This window comes from Lithobates pipiens, unplaced genomic scaffold, assembly GCF_037356315.1.
Source record: "Lithobates pipiens isolate NorthernLeopardFrog02 unplaced genomic scaffold, aLitPip1_a1.2 Scaffold_8, whole genome shotgun sequence".
Lineage (NCBI taxonomy): Eukaryota > Metazoa > Chordata > Amphibia > Anura > Ranidae > Lithobates > Lithobates pipiens.
In genome coordinates, this window is record NW_027507903.1 from 9,381,325 (window position 1) to 9,402,955 (window position 21,631).

At 40.1% G+C, this 21,631-nt stretch overlaps 1 protein-coding gene across 4 annotated transcripts in view; it reads left to right on the forward strand.

The window, feature by feature from the left end:
- The window catches only part of LOC143962650 (multiple epidermal growth factor-like domains protein 11), a 981,904-nt gene that overhangs the window by 140,829 nt on the left and 819,444 nt on the right, over positions 1-21,631 (forward strand). For all 4 annotated transcript variants that reach the window (XM_077471986.1, XM_077471983.1, XM_077471984.1 and 1 more), the window contains exon 2: positions 8,466-8,589. In XM_077471986.1, coding sequence (XP_077328112.1) covers positions 8,474-8,589 — 116 coding nt within the window. In that variant the 5' untranslated portion in view covers positions 8,466-8,473. The remainder of the gene's footprint in view (positions 1-8,465; positions 8,590-21,631) is intronic.

A 21,631-nucleotide genomic window follows, 5' to 3' on the forward strand; every position in this document is an offset into this window, starting at 1 on the left:
CAAAGCGGTACAGCTAAAGGGACTGCATTTTTTTCTGCGTTTTTAAAAAAAATGCAGCAAAAACGCATCAGTGGGAAACAGCTGAACGGGATTATATTTATTAACCGCTTGCCGACCAGCCGCCGCCATTAACTGCAGCAGGTTGGCACGGCTGCGCGAATCGCCGTAGGTGTACGTCGGGGCGCTTTAAGAGCAATAGCAAGCCCGCCGCGCGACGCCGGAGCCGATGCGCGTGGCTGGCGGCCCCCGATGTCCACCAGCCACCCGCGATCGCTCTGCAGAGAGGCAGAACGGGGATCCGTCAATGTAAACAAACGGATCCCCGTTCTGTCAGGGGAGGAGCGAGAGATCGTCTGTCCCTAGTGATCAGGAACAGCGAGCTCTCTCCTCCTACAGTCAGTCTACTCCCTAAGGAACACTTAACCCCTTGATCGCCCCCCCTAGTGTCAACCCCATTCCCTGCCAGTGACATTTATACAGTGATCAGTGGCTATTTTTAGATCTGATCGCTGTATAAATGTCAATGGTCCCGAAAAAAAAAGTGTCCGATCTGTTCCGCCGCAATGTCGCAGTCCTGCTAAAAATCATTGATCACCGCCATTACTAGCAAAAAAATAAAATAATAATAAAAATGCCTTAAATCTATCCCCCATTCTGTAGCCGCAATGTCGCTGTCCCGCTAAAAATCGCTGCTCACCGCCATTAGTAGTTAAAAAAAAAATAATAATATAAATGTCATAAATCTATCCCCTATTTTGTAGCCGCTATAAATTTTGTGCAAACCAATCAATAATCGCTTATTTGCGTTTTTTTTTTTTTTTTTTACCAAAAATATGTAGAAGAATACATATTGGCCTAAACTGAGGAAGACATTTTTTTATTATAGCAAAAAGTAAAAAATATTGTTTTTTTTTTCAAAATTGTTGCTCTTTTTTTGTTTATAGCGCAAAAAATTAAACAAAAACGCAGAGGGGATCAAATACCACCAAAAGAAATCTCTATTTGTGAGGAAAAAAAGGATTATTTTTGGGTGCAACGTCGCACGACCGCGCAATTGTCAGCTAAAGCGACGCAGTGCCGAATCACAAAAACTGGCCATTAACTACTTAAGGACCGCCTCATGCTGATATACGTCGGCAGAATGGCACGGCTGGGCACAAACACGTACAGGTACGTTGCCCTTTAAGAGTCCAGCCGTGGACTTGCGGCCCGGTTCTGAGCTCCGTGACCGCGCCCCGCAGGACCCGCGGACCCGATCGGCGCTGGTGTCCCGCGATCGGGTCACAGAGCTGAAGAACGAGGAGAGGTAAGTGCAAACAAACCTCTCCCCCGTGCTTCCTAGTGAGCCTGTCACTGATCGTCTGTTCCCTGTCATAGGGAACGACGATCAGTGACGTCACACGCCAAGCCACGCCCCCCCTATAGTAAGAAATGCACATTAGGCCACACCTAACCCCTACACAGCCCCCTAGTGTTAACACCTTCACTGCCAGTGTAATTTTTATAGTAATCAATGCATTTTTAGTCGCACTGATCACTGTATTAATGACAATGGTCCCAAAAATGTGTCAAAAGTGTCCGATGTGTCCACCATAATGTCGCAGTCACAATAAAAATCGCAGCCATTACTAGTAAGAAAAAAAAAAATGTAATAAAAACGCCATAAAACTATCCCCTATTTTTTAGACACTATAACTTTTGCACAAACTAATCAATAAACGCTTATTGCGATTTTTTTTTTTTTTTTTTACCAACAATATGTAGAAGAATACTTATCGGTCTAAACTGAGGAAAAAAAATGTTTTTTTTATATATTTTTTTGGGGGGATATTTATTATAGCAAAAAGTAAAAAATATTGCATTTTTTTACAAAATTGGCGCTCTATTTTTGTTTTAAAAAAAAATAAAAACCGCAGAGGTGATCAAATACCACCAAAAGAAAGTTCTATTTGTGCGGGAAAAAAAGGACGTCAATTTTGTTTGGGAGTCACGTCACACGACCGCGCAAATTGTCAGTTAAAGCGACGCAGTGCCGAATCGCAAAAAGGGGCCTGGTCCGTTAGCTGCAAAATGGTCCGGGGCTTAAGTGGTTAAGGGGGTAAATCCTTCCGGGGCTGAAGTGGTTAATGTATCTGTTATGTGTTGATTATACTTGATCGCATGCTATATATATATATATATATATATATATATATATATATATATATATATATATAATTTTAATATATATTATTTTATTTTTAATTTTTTTTCTGTATAAGTGGTTAAGGCGTCCTGTACTCTCCGCGTTTTCTATGGAAACTCTCAGTTGTAGACAAAATTCCCCGGAGCCCCAGCGGGACGTAATCCATTAAACTCTGAAGATATTCCCTGACAATGGATCCATGTCTGATGTACTCCCTGTCCTGATTACACACACGGAAAGGGCCATTCACAGCCAGCGAACCGCGCTAAAGACTCCCCCGAGCGTCCAAAGTGGCCCCTGGAGACATCACTCATACCTTTTTTAGGGGAAAATAAATGGGGATGCGGAGCGCCAAACGTAGAGAGACTCCGACCTGCTTCGCGAAAGAAAGCCCCTCGATGCCTCATCCCGCATCCCTCGGCATTGACACAATAGCGCTAGAAGTATACACCCCCCGCCCCCCCCCCTCCGATTAGCGGAATAAGGTCAAAGACATAAACGACCCGAGAAGTTTCTGGAACCCGGGACTGGAGGACGGTCACGGTCCAAGTTTCCTGGTATTTGATTTCCAATAGAAGCATTAGAAAAGTAATTGTTCCGCAGCGACAGTAAACACGCGAACCACGGCGGGGCCGCCATAGCCCCGTTCGATGCGGGGTTAAGTGCATTTCACATAAATAGCAATTGCAGCAAATGGCGTGTATGTAAATGGCGAGAGGGGGAGGAGCGCCCCGGCTTCTGATAAAATGAGTTGTTAGCGTCTGCCGATAAATAGAACCTTTCAGAGTAACAACCATTGATTTTAATGTTGTGGCGAATTTGTGTATCTGTGACCGCTGGCTCCTGCTGGGGGGAGTCTCGGCTATGAAATGGTTAATTGCGGATCTTAAAGTGACACTCAACTTCTAAAAAAAAAAACTTTATTGGAGTGTACATTCTATGTTTAAAAAAAAAAAACGTCCCTTCTACTGCTCTCAGCCTCCTCCAAATCTGACTTCCTGGTAGAGGGTGGCTACGTTCGTTCCCCATGGCCTCAATGTATGCAGGAACCCTCTCCTGCTCACTCCCAGGCATGTACTGGCCATCAGGACTACCGGGAGTTTTCCAGTGGGCTGATGGCTCAGTAGACCAGTTTTAGTGACAGCCTGGGCCTGTCAAAGTAATGGCTGTGTGGCGTCCGCAGCGTAGATCATCCCCGGCTGTTCCCTGTGTCCTCCTCCTCTGACGCATGTGCTCCAGCCGCTCCTCCGGTCCCCTGTCCTTCTCCTCCTCCACCCCCTCATCCCCCCTGCACCCGGATTTCCTCCTCTCTTCTCCCACCTGCTGCTGGGGGGGGGAATGTGTCAGGATGTAGAGCGGAGGGAAGGAGCCAGTAAATATGTAATTTACCGGCCCTTTGCTTTTGTTCTGTGTCCTCCTCCTCTGCCCCGTGTGCTTCAGCCGCTCCTCTGGTCCCCTAGCCTTCTCCTCCTCCACCCCCCTCATCCCCCCTGCACCCGGATTTCCTCCTTTCTTCTCCCGCCGGCTGCTGGGGGGGGGGGGGGATGTGTCAGGATGCCGAGCGGAGGGAAAGGGCCAGTAAATATGTAATTTACCGGCCCCTTCCTTTTCTTGATTGGACACATTGAGCGATTGCTACTGTGTCTTTTGATGTGAGCAGAGTAAACTCTGCATCAGTTTATGAATGAACAGGAGCTGCTGGGTGACCCCGCCCCCCCTGGCGCCACGGGGAAGTCCCGTGGTGTCAGAGGGGGTGGGGTCACCCGGTTACGTCACCGGGTGGCCCCGTCCTCAGTTTTATAGGAACTGTCAGGCGGGAGCCTCCCATGGCAGCTTCTCTTTTTTTTTGTCCGTCGTCAGCTTGATAGAAGAAGATGAACGGACATCGTGGGGCATTTTTACTTTTTTCTTTTTTAATAAAGGACGTGTCCCAAGCTGTTTCTTGTCTTTTTTACCATTTTGACACTTTTTTGTGAACGGGGGGGAGGCCGGGATCTGGGGGTCCCTTGTTAAAGGGGGCTTCCAGATTCCGATAAGCCTCCCCGCCTGCAGACCCCCACAACCACCGGGCAAGGGTTGTGGGGATGAGGCCCTTGTCCCCATCAACATGGGGACAAGCTGCTTTGGGGGGCTACCGCAAAGCACCCACCCATGTTGAGGGCATGTAGCCTGGTATGGTTCAGGAGGAGGGGCTTTTGGGATTTTGATGTAGGGTTCCCCTTAAAATCCATACCATTCAGGTCTGGTATGGATTTTGGGGGGGACCCCTACACCATTTTTTTTAATTTAGCGCAGAGTTCCCTTAATTTTCATATCAGACCCGAAGGTCCTGGTATGGATTTTTTTTTAAAATTTTGGTTCGGGAGTTCACCTTAATATTCATACCAGACCCAAAGGGCCTGGTAATGGACTGGGGGGGAGGGGGATCCCATGCTCTTTTTTTTCAATGAGTTTTATATATATATTGCCGGGACCCGACAATTCATTATAGCCGCGATCAGTTTTAAATGACTTTTTTTCCTTTAGAAATGTCATTTTGCTGTGGTATTGTTCTAAACATGGGAAAAATGCACTACTTTACAGGCACAGTATAGACACCCCCCCAGGCACAATATTTAAAGGAATATTTAAATTTATTGTTTCACTTTAAGCATTAAATAAATCACTGCTCCTGAAAAAAAACGGCCATTTAAAAAAAAAATGTTTTGAATTGATACGTGTCCCCTGGGGCAGGAGCCGGGTCCCCAAACATGTTTTATGACAATAACTTGCATATCAGCCTTTAAAATTAGCACTTTTGATTTCTCATGTTAGTGTCCCACAGACTTTAACGGTGTTCCCGGCGGCTTTCAAATTTTCACGCGAATACCGCATATTGTTCGCTGTTGGGCGAATAAGCGAACACTCAATGTTGGAGTCGAACTTACCTTTGACTCCAACATCAGTCTCATCCCTAGTTATTATTATTATTATTATTGGTTATAATAGTTATAATTCGTAACTTTGGATAAATTCGTTACGTTGACTAACAGGCAAATTTGAAAGGAGATTCCAATACCTATAATTTAAAAGTTGGTTATTAGTGAGTTATTATTTTTTTTTTTTTTTCGGATTTTCTTTCTTATTTTTGGATTTTCACATTTCTGAATTTTTTTGGGAGTTTACGGATTTACGCATTTTAAAATGTTCCGATTTTCGAATTTTCAAATTTGCGGATTTTTGAACTTACAAATTTATGAATTTTTCGATCATAACGAATTTACGGATTTACGCATTTTTCGAATTTATGAATTTTCGGACTTTCGAATTTTCAAATTTACTGATTTTCAAACTTACAGATTTTACGAATTTCGATCATAACGAATTTTCAGATTTTAGAATTTTCAAATTTACGGAATTTACAAACTTCCGAATTTACGAATTCGCGGATTTACGCATTTTTGAATTTACGATTTTTCGGATTTTAGAATTTTCTAATTTACGAATTTTCAAACTGACGAATTTACGAATTTCGATCATAACGAATTTTCAGATGTTAGAATTTTCAAATTTACAGATTTTCTAACTGACGCATTTACGAATTTCGATTATAACGAATTTACGAATTTTCAGATTTTAGAATTTTCACATTTATGGATTTTCAAACTGACGAATTTCGATCATAACGAATGACCCGATTAATGAAAAAGAACACATTTTTCGGCAGTGCACATCTATACATATCGCTGTGCACGCCAAAATTAGAGCAATAATCCTAGCGCCAGACCTTCTTCATAGCACTAGACTGATGACCTATAGGGGCTTTTAAAGCGTCACCTATAGAAAATATAGCGAACTGTCGCCATTTCACGGGCGTGTGCAAACTTCAAAGTTTGGTGTGTTGGGTATCTATTTACTTGGTGAAACCTCCTCTTTTATATTTTAGAAAAAAAAAATTAGGTAATTTATTGCATTTTTGTGCCTCCCTAAAATTAATTTTAATGTGTTTTTTTACCTTTGTGCAAATAGTGTGTGGCCAAAAAATTTAATAAAAAATTGGATCTACCACAATTTTTTTCTCTAGGGTGTCTTTTTTCTGAAAATAACACAACAAAAGGAAAATAGCCCATGGGACTTTGAATGAGGCAAGCATGGGGGCCAACAAAGTAGCGTAAAACATAGTAACACGGTTTATTAAAACCTCAGTAAATGCACAAACATAAAAGCCAAAGCGGTTAGCATGATGACAAATTGCTTGAAACATAAACATGTAATTGTATACGACGTTTGAATTGTACTGGCATCTATAACTCGACGCGTTTCGCAAGCCACTGCTCGCTTCTTCAGGAGGAGATCATTAGGTGAATAAGCGAGCAGTGGCTTGCGAAAAACGCGTTGAGTTATATATTTGATTTTTTTTATTTTTAATAAATTTGCAAAGATTTCAAACAATCTACTTTCGCGTTGTCATTATGGGGGGGGGGGGGGGATTTTTTGTAGAATTTTGAGGAAAATAATGAATTCAATCCATTTTGGAATGAAGCTGTAACATAAGAAAACTTGGAAAAAGTGAAGCGCTGTGAATACTTTCCGGATGCGCTGCATATCACATACCTGGGGAAGCTGACACTCACTGTAGTAGTCGGCGCTACTACAGTTTTCAATACAATCTTGTGCCGAGCAGTTGCCCCACTGCACGCTGGCCACTAGGGGTCGCTTACTTGGCATTGCTGCCATTCAGAGTGCCTTGTAAAAATGAATGTAAAGTGTTCTCTGATTGGACGAGGTGGAGAGGAGAGGGTGGCGATGTCATAATCTCCACCTCGTCCAATCAGAGAATACCTTGTATGTGTTTGCTCGCACAGTGATTTGCAGGTGTTTTCCGTGGCCGTCCTATTCTTGTCAATTGGGATGCAGCGGCCTCACAGACACCAATGCTTCCCATTAGACATCCTTGTGGGCAGGGGAGTCCCTGAATGCACGCTGTCTGTGTTTGGGACCGTGTGATTTTGGGGGGGGGGGGGGCAGTGACTGTCTGCGTGCTTTCTGCTGTGCCCCCATTGACATGAATGCAGGGAACTCCTGTTCACCCCCTTGTGGGCAAACACAGACCTTGTACAGGTATATACATACAAGGCATTCTCTGATTGGATCTCCACCTCATCCAATTAGAGAACCCCATTGCAGGGGCATATGAACGGGGGGGGGGGGGGGGTCGCAGGAGCTGGCCCTTGCACAGGTGTACGCTTAAAGTGGCTGCAAACCCTTCCATATACCCAGTGCAGTGACCGGCCTCCCAGGATACACAGAGATAAAACAAACCCTCCTACATAAGTGGTACCTGTTTATCTGCAGTCTTCTCTTCTCTACAGCTGTTCAAAGTGTGGCATTTATAAAGCTTGTCTGAGCTGTCAGAAAGCAGGGGGCGGGGAGCCGACATCTGGCTTAGTGATGAGAGCTGCCAGCTTGTTGGATGGAAGGGAATGAGGGACACCTATCAGCAAAAGTATGGAGGCACAGGACACACCCCTGGCCACGCCCCCTTAAAGGAGAATTGTACAAAAAAAAAAAACAAGATTGGTTTAACCCATTGTTTTTTACCACTATTATTCTTTGATATTGGCTTTTGGAATTTACAAATGTAGCAATTTAGAAATCAGATGAAAGGTTTAGCGCTGGGAATTTTATTTTATGCATTTTATACACATCTATATAGATCAGACCAAAATGAGGGACAAATGAGGAGGAAAGAGGGACAGAGAGACATTGCTCCAAATCAGGGACAGTCCCTCCAAATCAGGGACAGTTGGGAACTATGCACAACCCCTCTCATACAGCACACAGGAACAGAGCTGAGGCTGTCAAACACAGGCTGTGTGCTGGAGTTCCCTCCTCTGTCACCTTTTTTTCTCTTGGTGTCAGGAAAACTTGTCAGAAATGATTCTAGCTGATAGCAGAGGAAGGAGGCAGCAGACATAAATTACACTTAGTGCTCTGGACTGAGATAAGTACACACTAGAGCAGGGATCTGCAATTAGCGGACCTCCAGCTGTTGCAAAACTACAAGTCCCATCATGCCTCTGGGTGTCATGCTTGTGGCTGTCAGAGTCTTGCAATGCCTCATGGGACTTCTAGTTCTGCAACAGCTGGAGGTCCGCTAATTGCATATCCCTGCTATAGAGGGATATGCTTTGTTCAGATTTCATGTCTGAGGATTACACCCACTTTATGTACACCCCGTGTGATGGAGGCTTTATATGATTATCTTTTGTCTCACCTGTGACTGGTTTTATCTTGGCAGGTGACACCATGAAGCTCTTCGCTGCCTTGGGGTGGACGGTGGAGGTGTTGGTTTTGTGCCTGGTGCTCGGAACGGCCGTCTTGCTGAATCCAGAGGATCCCAACGTCTGCAGCCACTGGGAGAGGTACGGCCATTCGCTACAGGAACCCCCCGGAAATCTGGGGGGGGGGGGGTCTAGACCGATATTGTGTGTTCATTTTATAATATAAGTAAAGGCATTTATTTATTTATTTTTTAGCTCCCCCCCCTCCCCCCATCAGGATTTTATTGCCATCTGTGCCCCCCGTTAGGGAGATGCGCCCTATTTATCTATTTATCCAAAAGTGAAGGAAAATAACACATTTTGGGTTGTCACCAGAACAGGAATAGAAGGAAAATCTTCCAATGGGGGTCACTTGTTCTGGTGACACCACGGGATTATCTCCCTTTGGAGGGATTTCCTCTCACTTCCTGCTTTAGCTATGGGACAGGAAGTTAAGGGAAATCTCCCCAATGGGACACAGATGGCATACAAAAAAAAGACAGGGGTTATCTATAAAATAAATTTTATTAATTTTACCTGTCAGTGGTCAGAACGGTATGGCTGTACAGTGTATGGTGTTTTAGCAAACATTTGTTTATTCCTTTATTGCCTGTATTCCCTCTCCTCATTGAACGACACGATAAATATTCACACGCTGAACAAACATTTTTTGTAAAATGATTTCTAATTTTCTGAAATTGGTCTTGTGTGTATAATAAATAGTATACAACAAATAATAATAATAATGAATACAGTAACATGCAATAAATACTAATAATAAATATGCAATAAATAATAATAATTAACATGCAATAATAATAATAAAAATACTACTACTAATAATAAATACAGTAACATACAATAAGTACTTATAATGAGTATGCAATAAATAATAACAATAAATACATACAATAATAATAATAATAATAATAATAAATAATATACAATAAATAACAATAAATAACATACAAAAATATTATATAATGCACAATAAATCATATAAAATAAATAATAATGAATACAGTAACATACAATAAATATGAATAATAAATATGCAATAAATAATAACAATAAATAATAATAATAATAAATACAGTAACATACAATAAGCAATAATAATAATAATAAATAATATACAATAAATAACATACAATAATATTATATAATGCACGATAAATCATTTACAACAAATAATAAGGAATACAGTACCATACAATAAATACTAATAATAAATTTGCAATAAATAATAACATTAAATAGCATACAATAATAATAATAATAATATACAATAAATAAAAAATAGCACACAATAATATATAATGCACAATATATCATATACAATAAATAATAATAATAAATACATTAACATACAATAAATACTACTAATAAATATGCAATAAATAATATATACATAATATACAATACATAAAAATAAATAGCAAGCAATAATAATAAATAATGCACAATATATAATAATACAAAACATGCAATAATAAATAATGTACAATAAATAACATACAATAATAAATAACATAAAATAAATAAATAAAACTAACAAACAAATAATATGCAATAAATAATAAAAATAAGTAACATACAATAAATAATAATATTAAATAACATACAATAATTCATGTATTATGTTGTTAAAAAGAAACACAATATACAGCTGTACGTAAGCAGTGATTGGCTGACATTTATCATGCACCAGCACCATTATTTTCTGAAATTGGTCTTGTTTGTGGTAAATAATAGTATTAAATAATATACAAAAATTAATTACAATAAAGAACATACACGAATAATAAAAAATATACAATACAATAAATAACATACAATAATAATAATAAATAATATCCAATAAATAATAATAAATAACATACAACAAATAATGTACAAGATTAATATCCAATAAATAATAATAATATTACATGAAATGCAATATATAATGTATTACATTAATAAAAAGAGTATAAAATTTGCCTGTGCATTTTAAGGTGGATGTTTGGTTGGATATATGTCTATACATGAGGGAGATGATTGGCTGACTTTTATCACACGCAGTCACCATTATCCTCTGTCGGGCTGTTATTGGAAATGATTTTACAGAGAAAATGTGTGATTAGCTGTGAAGAACTCGGGCCGTTCTGACTTCAGCACCATGGAGAGCGACGTGCGCTGAGCATTCGTTCTGTTTATTCCCTCCGATTGTTCTATTTATTACTGCAGCTCTATGGAGTATAATATTTTATTGTTGCAGAGTCACGGCTAAGAGTCAGTCACATGAAGCTCACACCGACGCGTTCCACAAACACCTCAAATTGCAGGTTCGCTTGTATAACATTTTCTGGTTGCATAACATTCCCCGGTGATGAATATTTTTCCCGATTGTATTCATCCATCCGAAAAAATGATCTACATAGGGAACATGGGGAGGGCACTTGGCTGAATCCTTCTACAGCACATACATTCCATATATTGCCGGGTGCCATAGGTGAATCAAAGCGTTTAAATCCAAAAAGGAAAATGTAACATATTGCAGCTTACCAATCATTAGATGTGGTGGCTGCATTCGTTTTTAATTTTTAGTTTTTTTATTATTAACTGTTTTTGTTTTTACTTCCTTTAACAGTCCAAGCTGTGATGGTGGGGGGGGGGGGGGGGGGGGGGGATAGTGTTAAATGTATTAGCAGATTTAAGCCAAACTTCATCTCACACTTTATAAACAGTTGCAGCAAGCATTTTTTTCCCTTCTGGGATAAAGGTTTTCAATGAATACGGTAGATAAAAATGGATCATTTTATACGCCCCAGACAGTTGTAAGCGGTTTGTCTCATCCACGTAAATGAATACATTCTGCTGGAGACAAAACAACAGACTTGCTGGCTGGATCACCTGATGAAAATACCTATCAGTGCCTCCTCATTAGTGCCTCCTATCAGTACCCATCAGTGCATCCTCATTAGTGCCCATCATGCCGCCTATCAGTGCCGCCTATCAGTTCCCTATCAGGGCCGCATATCAGTTCCCTATCAGTGCCACCTATCAGTTCCCTATCAGTGCCACCTATCAGTTCCCTATCAGTGCCGCATATCAGTTCCCTATCAGTGCCGCATATCAGTTCCCTATCAGTGCCGCATATCAGTTCCCTATCAGTGCCGCATATCAGTTCCCTATCAGTGCCACCTATCAGTTCCCTATCAGTGCCACCTATCAGTTCCCTATCAGCTCCCTATCAGTACCGCCTATCAGTTCCCTATCAGTGCCACCTATCAGTTCCCTATCAGCTCCCTATCAGTACCGCCTATCAGTTCCCTATCAGTGCCACCTATCAGTTCACTATCAGTGCTGCCTATCAGTTCCCTATCAGTGCCGCTTATCAGTGCTGCCTATCAGTTCCCTATCAGTGCCACCTATCAGTTCCCTATCAGGGCCGCATATCAGTTCCCTATCAGTGCCACCTATCAGTTCCCTATCAGCTCCCTATCAGTGCCGCCTATCAGTTCCCTATCAGTGCCGCCTATCAGTTCCCTATCAGTGCCGCCTATCAGTTCACTATCAGTGCTGCCTATCAGTGCCGCCTATCAGTGCTGCCTATCAGTGCCGCCTATCAGTGCTGCTTATCAGTGCTGCCTATCAGTTCGCTATCAGTGCCGCCTATCAGTTCGCTATCAGTGCTGCCTATCAGTTCCCTATCAGTGCCGCCTATCAGTTCGCTATCAGTGCCGCCTATCAGTTTGCAATCAGTGCTGCCTATCAGTTTGCAATCAGTGCCGCCTATCAGTTCCCTATCAGTGCCGCCTATCAGTTCCCTATCAGTGCCACCTATCAGTTCACTATCAGTGCTGCCTATCAGTTCCCTATCAGTGCCGCTTATCAGTGCTGCCTATCAGTTCCCTATCAGTGCCACCTATCAGTTCCCTATCAGCTCCCTATCAGTGCCGCCTATCAGTTCCCTATCAGTGCCGCCTATCAGTTCACTATCAGTGCTGCCTATCAGTTCCCTATCAGTGCCGCCTATCAGTTCACTATCAGTGCTGCCTATCAGTGCCGCCTATCAGTGCTGCCTATCAGTGCCGCCTATCAGTGCTGCCTATCAGTGCTGCTTATCAGTGCTGCCTATCAGTTCCCTATCAGTGCTGCCTATCAGTTCCCTATCAGTGCCACCTATCAGTTCCCTATCAGTGTTGCCTATCAGTTCCCTATCAGTGCCACCTATCAGTTCCCTATCAGTGCCACCTATCAGCTCCCTATCAGTGCCACCTATCGGTTCATTATCAGTGCCGCCTATCAGTTCCCTATCAGTGCTGCCTATCAGTTCCCTATCAGTGCCACCTATCAGTTCCCTATCAGTGCCGCCTATCAGTTCCCTATCAGTGCCGCCTATCAGTTCCCTATCAGTGCCGCCTATCAGTTCCCTATCAGTGCCGCCTATCAGTTCGCTATCAGTGCCCCCTATCAGTTCCCTATCAGTGCCGCCTATCAGTTCCCTATGTATATATATAATGTTTGGGGTGGTTTTATAGCAAAAAAAAAAAACTGTTTTTAATTTGTAAACAACAAATCTCAGAAAGTGGAGTTCCACTCCCCCCCCCCCCCCCACTCACCTCTAAATGCCTGTTGCTAGGGGGTCCGTCGCAGTCTACCTCCTTCGGCGCCTGGGCTCCTGACGTCACTTCCCCTTGGCCCAGGAAGGGAGATCAGCTCTCCCCCCTCACTCCCTCCCTCTTGTCAATCATCTGGGACACGTGACCAGTCCCAGATGATTGCGCGGCCAGTGACGGTGCGCGGCGCTGCTTGCGCATGCGCAGTGGGCGTTAACTGTATGCCCACAGTTAAAATGCCGGTACCGCCGAGCGTAGGGGGGGGGGGGGGGGCGGGGTTGAGAGCGGGGCTTCAATCCCCCACATCGCTGGACCCTGGGACAGGTAAGTGTCCGATTATTAAAAGTCAGCAGCTGCAGTATTTGTAGCTGCTGACTTTTAATTTTTAAGTGGGACCCCGCTTTAAGTGGTGAAATGGACTGTAGTGCAATTCTCCAAAAATGCACAAAAAAATGCCGTAGGTGTGAATCCGGCCTTGGCAGTCTGTCCAGTATAAAGGGGTGACGAGACCAGCAGGTCGGGGTTCTCCTTTAGGTGTCAGACGGGTTCTGCCCCGGCAAATCCCGACCCGTCAGAGAACATTTCCGATTGGCTCTGGGCTCTGCTGGCATTAGTATGGGCCATATTCATCCTGCAGAATAGATTGTTTTGTTGGCAGGCGTTCCACTTTTCATTAATCTTTTCCCTTCATTAATTAAAGCAGATTTCACACACAATAGCGATGTTGGGTTTCTTGTATTTTAGAAAAAGCTTCGCCTCCCAATCACTCTGTAAGGGTGCGGTAAACCTCCACCTACCTCCACCTACCTATGGTGCCATGTTGAAAGGAGCCATCTGCTACACCTCAAGGGGAAACGCCACCCCTCAATACTTCCATGTCGGATTAACCGAGGATTTTTTTTTTTTTTTTTACGCCTGTGTTGCTGCGCTTTTCAGGCGCTTTCGGAAACCGTCGCAACACGGGGCCCTTTTAACCCCTTCTTTTGGGTTAAAATCGCCCCTCTAGCGGTCTAAAAAGCGCAGCTTAAACAGCGATAAAGCGTCACTAAAACGAACGACGCTTTAGCGCTGACGCGGCCACGGCCACAGTGTGAAAGGGATCTAACTGATAATTGCGCGGACATGCAGCGCTGTACCCAAATAGCATTTTATACCATTTTTTTTCAAAGGCTTTTTTTTTTTTTTTGCGCCATAAGGGAAAAAAGTTCAGAAAGTTCTGAAAAAAAAGACCCAATATTTTCTACTTTCTGCTATAAAACACATCCAATAAAAATAATAATAATAAAAAAATTCTTTATAAATATAAACCTAAAATATATTTTTGGTCAAAATTTATAAAGAATTTATTTTTATTTTTTTGGATGTGTTTTATAGCACAAAGTAGAAAATATCAGTTTTTTTTTTAATTTCGGTCTTTTTTTATTTTGGTCAGAATTCTTTGTCTTTGGTTAATAAAAAAAACAAATCTCAAAAAGTTTATATGGAATGTGTAAAAAAAATTTTTTTTATAATTTTTTTTTTTGGGGGGATTTGTTTTATAGCAGAAAGTAGAAAATATCGTTTTTTTATTTTTTTTTAATCTGTCTTTTTTCATTTTGGTCAAAATTCTTTGTCTTTGGTTAAAAAAAAAAAAAAAAAAAAATCTCAATAAGTTTATATGGATTGGTGTGTGAAGTAACAGCAATCCATATAAATTTATTAACTTAAATTACAAATCTCAATAAGTTTATATGGATTGTGTAATTTTTCTTTATTATTATTTTTTTTTTGATGTTTTTTATAGCAGAAAGTAGAAAATATTGCTTTTTGTTTTTTTAAATAATAATAATATCTCAATAAGTTTATATGGATTGGTTTGTGTAAAATTTATTTTGTTTATATTTTTTTTATGTGTTTTATAGCAGAAAGTAGCAAATTGTGTGTGTATATATATATATATATATATATATATATATATATATATTTTTTTTTTTTTTTTAATCTGTCTTTTTTCATTTTGGTCAAAATTCTTTGACTTTGGTTAAAAAAAAAATCTCAATAAGTTTATATGGATTGGTGTGTGAAGTAACACCAATCCATATAAACATAGTAACTTAACCTACAAATCTCAATAAATTTATATGGATTATGTAAAAAAGAATTTTTATAATTTTTTTTATGTGTTTTATAGCAGAAAGTAGAAAATATTGTTTTGTTTTTTTAAAATCTGTCTTTTTTCATTTTGGTCAAAATTCTTTGTCTGGTTAAAAATAAGTTTATATGGATTGTGTACATTTTTTTTTTTTTTATAATTTTTTTTGTGTTTTATAGCAGAAAGTAGAAAATATGTTTTTTTTTTTTTTTTTTTTAATTTCTGTCTTTTTTTATTTTGGTCAAAATTCTTTGTCTTTGGTTAAAAAAAAATCTCAATAAGTTTATATGGATTGGTTTGTGTAAAATGTTTTATATATATATATATATATATATATATATAATGTGTTTTATAGCAGAAAGTAGAAAATATCGTTTTTTTTTTTTAAATCTGTCTTTTTTCATTTTGGTCTAAATTCTTTGTCTGGTTAAAAATAAGTTTATATGGATTGTGTACATTTTTTTTTTTTTTTATAATAATTTTTTTGTGTTTTATAGCAGAAAGTAGAAAATATGTTTTTTTTTTTTTTTTTTTTAATTTCTGTCTTTTTTTATTTTGGTCAAAATTCTTTGTCTTTGGTTAAAAAAAAATCTCAATAAGTTTATATGGATTGGTTTGTGTAAAATGTTTTTTATATATATATATATATATATATATATATATATATATATAATGTGTTTTATAGCAGAAAGTAGAAAATATCGTTTTTTTTTTTTTAAATCTGTCTTTTTTCATTTTGGTCAAAATTCTTTGTCTTTGGTTATAAAAAAATATATATCAATAAGTTTATATGGATTGGTGTGTGAAGTAACACCAATCCATATAAACATAGTAACTTAATTTACAAATCTCAATAAGTTTATATGGATTGTGTAAAATTTCTTTTTTTTATAATTTTTTTTTTGGATGTGTTTTATAACAGAAAGTAGAAAATATAGTTTTTTGTCTTTTTTTAAATTCGGTCTTTTTTTCATTTTGGTCAAAATTCTTTGTCTTTGGTTTAAAAAAAAAAATCTCAATAAGTTTATATGGATTGATGTGTGAAGTTACACCAATCCATATAAAACATAGTAAGTTAACTTACAAATCTCAATAAGTTTATATGGATTGTGTAAAAAAAAAAAAATTTTTATAATTTTTTTTTTTTTGGATGTGTTTTATAACAGAAAGTAGAAAATATAATTTTTTTTTTTATTCTGTCTTTTTTCTTTTTGGTCAAAATTCTGTCTTTAGTTACAAAAAAATCTCAATAAGTTTATATGGTTTGTGTAAAATGTATTTTTTTATAATCTTTATTTTGGATGTGTTTTATAACAGAAAGTAGAAAATATCGGGTTTAAAAAAAAAAAAAAATAGGTCTTTTTTCATTTTGGTAAAAATTCTTTGTCTTTGGTTAAAAAAAAAAAAAATCTCAATAAGTTTATATAGATTGGTGTGTGTACATTTTTTTCTTTTTTTTATAATTTTTTTTTTGGATGTGTTTTATAGCAGAAAGTAGAAAATATCGGGTTTAAAAAAAAAATTGGTCTTTTTTCATTTTGGTCACAAATCTTTGTCTTTGGTTTAAAAAAATAAAATAAAAAAACTCAATAAGTTTATATGGATTGGTTTGTGTAAAATTTCGTTTTTTATCATTTTTTGGGATGTGTTTTATAGCAGAAAATAGAAAATATTGGGTTTAAAGAAAAAAAAAAAAATTGGTCTTTTTTCATTTTGGTCAAAATTCTTTGTCTTTGGTTAAAACAAAAAGAAAAAATCTCAATAAGTTTATATGGATTGTTTGTGCAAAATTTTTTTTTTTTATATAATTTTTTTTTGGATGTGTTTTATAGCAAAAAGTAGAAAATATCGGGTTTAAAAAAAATAAATAAAAAAAAATTGGTCTTTTTTCATTTTGGTAAAAATTCTTTGTCTTTGGTTAAAACAAAAAGAAAAAAATCTCAATAAGTTTATATGGATTGGTTTGTGTAAATTTTTTTTTTTTTTATCATTTTTTTTTTTTTGGATGTTTTATAGCAGAAAGTAGAAAATATATATAAGAATTTCGACCAAAATGAAAAAAGACCGATTTAAAAAAAAAACCAAAAAAACGATATTTTCTACTTTCTGCTATAAAACATCCAAAACAAATTATAAAAAAAAACTATTTTACACAAACTAATCCATATAAACTTATTGAGATTTTTTCTTTTTATTTTAACCAAAGACAAAGAATTTTGACCAAAATGATTTTTTTTAAAAACTCCCGATATTTTCCACTTTCTGCGATAAAAGATATCCAATAAAAAAAAAAATCCAATTTCTTCATCAGTTTAGGCCAATATGTATTCTGCTACATATTTTTGGTAAAAAAAATAAAAATAATCCCAATAAGTGTATATTGATTGGTTTGTGCAAAAGTTATAGTGTCTACAAACTATGGGATATTTTTATGGAATTTTTATTTATTTTTTATTATTTTTACTAGTAATGGCAGCGATCAGCAACTTTTAGCGGGTCTGCGACATTGCGTCGAACAAATCGGACACTAAGTGAAACCTTTTGGGGACCCATTACACCAATACAGTGATCAATGCTAAAAAATATGCACTGTCACTGTACTAATGACACTGGCAGGGAAGGGGTTAACACCAGGGGCGATCAAAGGGTTAAATGTGTCCCTAGGGCCAGGGATATGCAATTAGCGGACCTCCAGCTGTTGCAGAACTACAAGTCCCATGATGCATTGCAAGACTCTGACAGCCACAAGCATGACACCCAGAGGCAGAGGCATGATGGGACTTGTAGTTTTGCAACAGCTGGAGGTCCGCTAATTGCAGATCCCTGTCCTAGGGAGGTGCTTGTACTATGGGAAGACTATGGGAAGACAGAGATCTGTGTTCCTGCTTAACAGAAACACAGGATCTGTCACGACTGATCGGCGGGTCCCGCTAGACATGGGGTCCGCCGGACCCGCTGATTGGCTCCCGCTGTGTCCAATCGCCGGAAGTGGAGAAAATGTACAGGAACGTGATTTTTGCCTGTAGGAGCCGCCACCCTGCAGTACATATCCGTGGGGCGGTCGGCGAGCGGTTAATGGCCTCCCAGTCTTAGTCCGTTGGGTTCAATATTGAGTTGGCTCCGCCCTTTGCAGCTAGTAACAGCTTCAACTCCTCTGGGAAGGCCGTCCACAAGGTTTAGAAGTGTGTCTATGGGGATGTTTGACCATTCTTCCAGAAGTGCATTTGTGGAGGTCAGACACTGATGTTGGACGAGAAGGCCTGGCTCGCAGTCTTCACTCTAATTCATCACAAAGGTCAGGACTCTGTGCAGGCCAGTCAAGTTCCTCCACCCCAAACTCAGTCATCTGTGTCCTTATGGACCTTGCTTGCCAACTCGTTTTGCACTGATAAAGGGGGCATGTCCCCCAAAACGCGTCAGTCTGATATTATCATCCTTCTGAACCTGAGGAAGTTCTATGGTGGGCTTGCTGGTTGCTGGGTTTTATACAGCGCTAGGATTCATGCTGGTTCTGTGAGTAGATCTTGTATCTTTTATCCTCTAATAAAGTGCATGGGATAATGCACTAGGCGTTTGCACCCTTTGTTCTTTTTGTTGTCTACTCAGCTCAGGAAAACACGAACAGGCAAAAACAATCAGTCACCGCTCCACTCACTAACTAAACTTAACCTAGCAGGCTAAGTAGAGAAGAGTGCTACGTCCATATCTCAGGAGGCTTCAAACAGGGGGTGGGGGACGGACATCATCTTCGCTTAGGGCAGACTATCTCAACCTTTTTCAACACGGAGGAACCCTTATGGTAACCTTTCGATTTGAGGGAATTCCTCTTAAAAATGGCTATATCTACAACTCATGATACATTTGTGGGATGGTCAATGGAAGAGTGCTCCTCACATCTGTGGTCTTGGGGAATTATTTCCCCCTGACTACAGAGAGCTAAAAAGATCATTGGCGTCACTGGGAACTTATCTGAGAGGCAAAAATCGGTCATTGCTAAAGGAACCCCTAAGGCCGCGTACACACGGGCGGACTGTTCGCCCAACTAAGTTCGTCAAACAATCCGACAAACAGTCCGTTCAAAATTTGCATGAACGGACTTGACCACACACGATGAGCAGACAGTCCGCTGAAAGCGTGCGCGATGACGTGTACAGCACGTACGACGGGACTAGAAAAACGACGTCCTATACACTGCAATGCAACCTTCGGCCGTGTAAACCCTTTCTGAGCATGCGCCATACTTAGTCCGTCCAACTTGCCTACACACGAGCGGACTGTCCGCTGAAACCAAGTTTGGACGGACAAAACCAAGTTTGAACGGACTGTCTTACGGAAATTCCGTAAGACTTTGTTCGTCAGATTGTCCGCTGAAACAGTCCGCTGAAGCCCACACACGAGCGGATTGTCCGCTGAAACACTGTTCAGCGGACTAAGTTGGGCGAACAGTCCGCCCGTGTGTACGCGGCCTAACAATCATTGGAGGAACCCTGGTTGGGAAACCCTGGCCTACGGTAATATGACGCTAAGTATGGCACAATGGTTAAAAACACGGGGACATGACCAAAGGATGGATGAAGGTCCGTGGGATGGTCAATGAAAGAATGCTCCTTACATCTGTGGTCCTGGGGAAGAATTTCCCCCCCTACAGAGAGCTAAAAAGATCATTTGTATCACTGGGAACTTATCTGAGAGGCAAAAATTGGTCATTGCTAAAGATACCCCTAACAACCATTGGAGGAACCCTGGCCTAGGGTAATATGACACTCAGTATGGTACAATGGTTAAGAACACGGGGACATGACCAAAGGATGGAGGATATCAGAATTGGGAGGGTGGAAGGGAGCTAAGGAGGTAGACACAAGGATGGATGAAGGTCCGTGGGATGGTCAACGGAGGAGTGCTCCTTACATCTTTGGTCTTGGGGAAGAATTTTCCCCCCTACAGATAGCTAAAAAGATCATTGGCGTCACTGGGAACTTATCTGAGAGGCAAAAATCGGTCCTTGCTAAAGAAACCCCTAACAACCATTGGAGGAACCCTGGTTGAGAAACCCTGGCCTAGGGTAATATGAAGCACAGTATGGTACAATGGTTAAGAACACGGGGACACGACCAAAGGATGGAGGATATCAGAATTGGGTGGGTGGGAAGGAGCTAAGGAGGTAGACACAAGGATGGATGAAGGTCCGTGGGATGGTCAATGGAAGAATACTCCTTACATCTGTGGTCTTGGGGAAGAATTTCCCCCCCTACAGATAGCTAAAAAGATCATTTGTATCACTGGGAACTTATCTGAGAGGCAAAAATTGGTCATTGCTAAAGATACCCCTAACAACCATTGGAGGAACCCTGGCCTAGGATAATATGATGCTCAATATGGCACAATGGTTAAAAACACGAAGACGTGACCAAAGGATGGAGGATATCCGAAATTGGGAGGGTGTGAGGGGAGCCAAAAAGGTAGACACAAGGATGGATGAAGGTCCGTGGGATGGTCAACGGAAGAGTGCTCCTTACATCTTTGGTCTTGGGGAAGAATTTTCCCCCCTACAGATAGCTAAAAAGATCATTGGTGTCACTGGGAACTTATCTGAGAGGCAAAAATCGGTCCTTGCTAAAGAAACCCCTAACAACCATTGGAGGAACCCTGGTTGAGAAACCCTGGCCTAGGGTAATATGACGCTCAGTATGGTACAATGGTTAAGAACACGGGGACACGACCAAAGGATGGAGGATATCAGAATTGGGTGGGTGGGAAGGAGCTAAGGAGGTAGACACAAGGATGGATGAAGGTCCGTGGGATGGTCAATGAAAGAATACTCCTTACATCTGTGGTCTTGGGGAAGAATTTCCCCCCCTACAGATAGCTAAAAAGATCATTTGTATCACTGGGAACTTATCTGAGAGGCAAAAATCGGTCATTGCTAAAGATACCCCTAACAATCATTGGAGGAACCCTAGCCTAGGGTAATATGATGCTCAGTATGGCACAATGGTTAAAAACACAGGGATGTGACCAAAGGATGGAGGATATCCGAAATTGGGAGGGTGGGAGGGGAGCCAAAGAGGTAGACACAAGGATGGATGAAGGTCTGTGGGATGGTCAACGGAAGAGTGCTCCTTACATCTGTGGTCTTGGGGAAGAATTTCCCCCGACTACAGAGAGCTAAAAAGATCATTGGTGTCACTGGGAACTTATCTGAGAGGCAAAAATCAGTCATTGCTAAAGAAACCCCTAACAACCATTGGAGGAACCCTGGTTGAGAAACCCTGGCCTAGGGTAATATGACGCTCAGTATGGCACAATGGTTAAGAACACGGGGACATGACCAAAGAATGAAGGATATGTCAGGGCTGGTTTAGCCCTTCCTTCTCTGAGCTGGCTGCTCAGCTGTCGGCTAATTGCCAGC